At 17.8% G+C, this 3654-nt stretch overlaps 1 protein-coding gene across 1 annotated transcript in view; it reads right to left on the bottom strand.

Moving 5' to 3' along the window:
• Positions 1 to 880, bottom strand: part of LOC102676663 (GTP-binding protein 1) — a 4059-nt gene extending 3179 nt beyond the window's left edge. The window contains 3 exon segments of the mRNA XM_006623629.2: positions 32 to 251; positions 324 to 435; positions 511 to 880. Of these exon segments, the coding sequence (XP_006623692.1) occupies positions 32 to 251; positions 324 to 435; positions 511 to 612 (434 nt within the window). The 5' untranslated portion in view covers positions 613 to 880.
• Between the last annotated feature and the right edge of the window lie 2774 nt (positions 881 to 3654).

Here is a 3654-nt window from a genome sequence, read left to right as displayed (position 1 = left end):
ATATATATATATATATATAACATTACATATAACATTATTTACTTTAATATTATCTTTTTAAAACAAATACCTTATTTCTAAGAAATCTTGTCTATCTAAACGTCTTCGCACTAAATATTGTCCTATAAGACCATGATCAACTTTACTCTGACGTAAAAGTACACAATCTGCTTCTAATGTTGCAGCAAGAGATTGTAAAGTTGCAAGTGATGCTTCATATTCATCTTCTTTTAAACCATCTTCAGAACCATCTAAATTGACATAGATTATGAATATTTTTATATAAAAATTTTTTATAAATATTATAAAAATAAAATATATACCTCCACTAATACCAATATCAAAAATTGTTTCACTACCACCATCTTGAATTCTTTCTTTTAAACGTTTAAGTAATAATTCATATTGATCTTCTGATGGACTAACTAAAATATTCTGTAATTTATTAAAATTAATTCATTATTTATCATAAGATTATTAAAAATATATATAAGATACAAAAAAAGATACCTTTCCTCTAATGCTAGAATAATCTATATTCGTAGTAGATGTATGATCATTCTCATGTAATTGTTTTATATTTGGTATTATGATTGATCCATTTTCTGCCATGTTTTTATATCATATAATAGTACACTAAATTTTATTTATTAATAAAAGATAATCATTCATATAAAAATTTAACTTGTTTATTGACACATTTGTGACATAATAATAAATATTTTTTAATATTTAAATCCAATTTTTATTCTATAGATTTATGATATTAGAACATACATACCAATTAGAATATTTTTTTCTATAATTTTACATTAATTTACACTAAATAATTAAATATAAGATTTATATAAATACATTATACATATCATTTGCTGCTCAACTGAAACATGAAAAAAAGATATTTTTTCATTAAAATACTAGTATATAAATATAAAATATAATATATTTTAAATTTATACATTTAAATAAAATTATCAAATATTTTTATATATATTTATAATAATAAAATTTTTATTGCAATTTTTATTATACTTAAAACAATAAAAAGTTAAATTTCCAAATATAACATTTTGATGTTTTTTTGTTATAGAAATGTATATTCTATTCATAATGAAAAATATTTTAATCGATCATTTATATAAATAAGGATTTGTTTATCTTGAAGGAATGTGTTGCTAACAAACTACAAACTTACATAGTTGTCATATATGCAATTCGAATGTCAAACAATATAAAAGATATTATAATAATTCATTTATATAAGAATAATTATATTTTTTTTACTTATTATATGTTCATATCATATACTATTTTTTTATATAATTACAAACTAAACCTTAATAAGAGTTAAAATACCAATATGCTTACGAAAAAGCTGTTGATTACGCGATCTAAAGATGATCTAAAGGAATTATGTATATATTTAACTAGATTGTAAATTATCGATATGTCGATAATATTTATCGATAATTGAATAATATGAATTTCGATTTTATCGAATTCGTTTCACTAATCGATTTTTTTTAGATGTTCGATTTTCAATTCATGATATTATATTCTTTTACATTTAATATAAATATTTATATATATATGTATAAAATAATAAAATATGATAAAAATTGTTATCGTTAGAAAAGAATGATGATTATATTATATGATATAAATTTAAATATGCTTACATTAATGTCATATTATTACATTCACCAAATTTTATTTTTATTTAAATTTTCAATTTCTTCAATTTTTTCAATATTTATATATTCCATATATGAAATAAGGCTATGCAAGATATTGATATATTTGTGAGACACTTTTGAAAGATTGATTTTAAAAATCAAAACAAATATTATTTTACTTTATCTCTATTTCATCTAAGACAATTTTAATTGTTTATAATTTAGTAAATAAAATTATAAATTATCGAAAAAGAAAATTTATAATAAAATTATAATATAAAATTATAAATTAATAAATAAATTTCAATCGATATTTTTATATACTAATTTTCGCGATTGCAATATTATTTTGATTTCTAAAATATCAACTCTCCGAAGACATTGAATATTTTATATAATCATAAAAATTGTAATATTTTTGCAAATATTACAATTATATTTAATATATTTCTTTAAATTTGAATTCAAATTGATGTTCATTAAAATATAAATATTTTAATTAATTAATATATAAATAAAAAATAAAAATACAATCAGTTAAATTACTCAGTCAATGAGCAATAGATTTTTTTAAAATTCTTTATCAGAAAAATTGCAAATTTATTCAAATATATATATCCAAATTATTAGATTGATAGTAGAAATATAACAAAACCTGCTAAAACAGATAAAGAAAAAAATAAAAAATAAAATAAAATCAGTTAATTTAATTTGTTGTCAAATTAAGAATAAAAATAAAACAATTTGCTTCAGCAGATTTTGATATTAAAAAGGCAACAAAAATAGCAAATTTTTAATGTCAATCATTTAAATTTTAAATAACATAACTAGTATTTAAAATTTATTCTATTTTATTAATAATATTAGAATTTATTTTACAAAAAAAAAGAATTTATTAAAAAAAAAATATTATTAAATTTATATGATGGTTCTTATGTGATGATCGTAAACTATTTAATTATGTGCTTGCATTTAAAATTTAAATTGTTGAAATTACAGAATGTATTCAATTTTTATTATTTTTTTTGACATCACAATTTGCTGTGTAAATTCTGTTTTATTCTTATTACCAATTTGATAGTAGTTAAGTTATAATATCTATCTAATCAAAAAATATAATATGAAAATAAATATTGATTTTGTACAGAGTTTGTTAGATTATATCAATTTTTTTCAGCAGATTTCAAATCTTTTTCAAATCCTGATAGTTTGTTATTTAAAAGCAGATTTGATAGAGAATTATAACAAAATTTGTTAGATTGATAATAGAAATATAACAGAAAAATATTAAAAATATTTAAGTTCTTTTCTTTTTATAATTATGCAAATTAGTAGTAAAAACATAATATGGTATACGTAACATTTCTAACATTAATTTGTTATTTATTTTGAATAACAGAACAGCACAACTAAAAGCAAATGATAAAATAGATAGATTTTGTTACCTTTAATGAATTGTCACCTCTGATGCCAATATGATTTTAATTTTCTATTAAGATTATTTTTAATTTGTTTATTATTAAAGTTTATATACAAATATACAGATATAAATACTGTATAAGTACAGATACAAGTATAGAATAAATTATTAAATTATTAATACTTTATTCATACTTTATTTATTGTTCATGAATAAGATATAATTTAATATAACTTTTACCCAATAATTATTCAGTACATTTATTTCGATATATATTGCTTCCATTTGTTTATTTGAATTTAATGATTCGCAGCAGTGAGAAATATATATATAAGTTGTCGCAATGTAATGTATTTCTATGTATTTTATAATATGGTTATTTTTTCTTATTAATTTATTAATAAAACTAAAACAAAAATTTTTGCAAGAAATTGTTGCTTGAAATTTTTTTAGGAATTAATAAAATTTTTTTGATTAATTTTTAGAACATTTTGTATTATTTCTTATTAGTTAAAAATGTATGTATTTGTATATATCTTCCTTAAATTACAATTTTTA

Source organism: Apis dorsata, unplaced genomic scaffold, assembly GCF_000469605.1.
Source record: "Apis dorsata unplaced genomic scaffold, Apis dorsata 1.3 scaffold_927, whole genome shotgun sequence".
Classification (NCBI taxonomy): domain Eukaryota; kingdom Metazoa; phylum Arthropoda; class Insecta; order Hymenoptera; family Apidae; genus Apis; species Apis dorsata.
The sequence above is the reverse complement of the archived record's forward strand: the minus strand, read 5'-3'. Positions and strand labels throughout refer to the sequence as shown.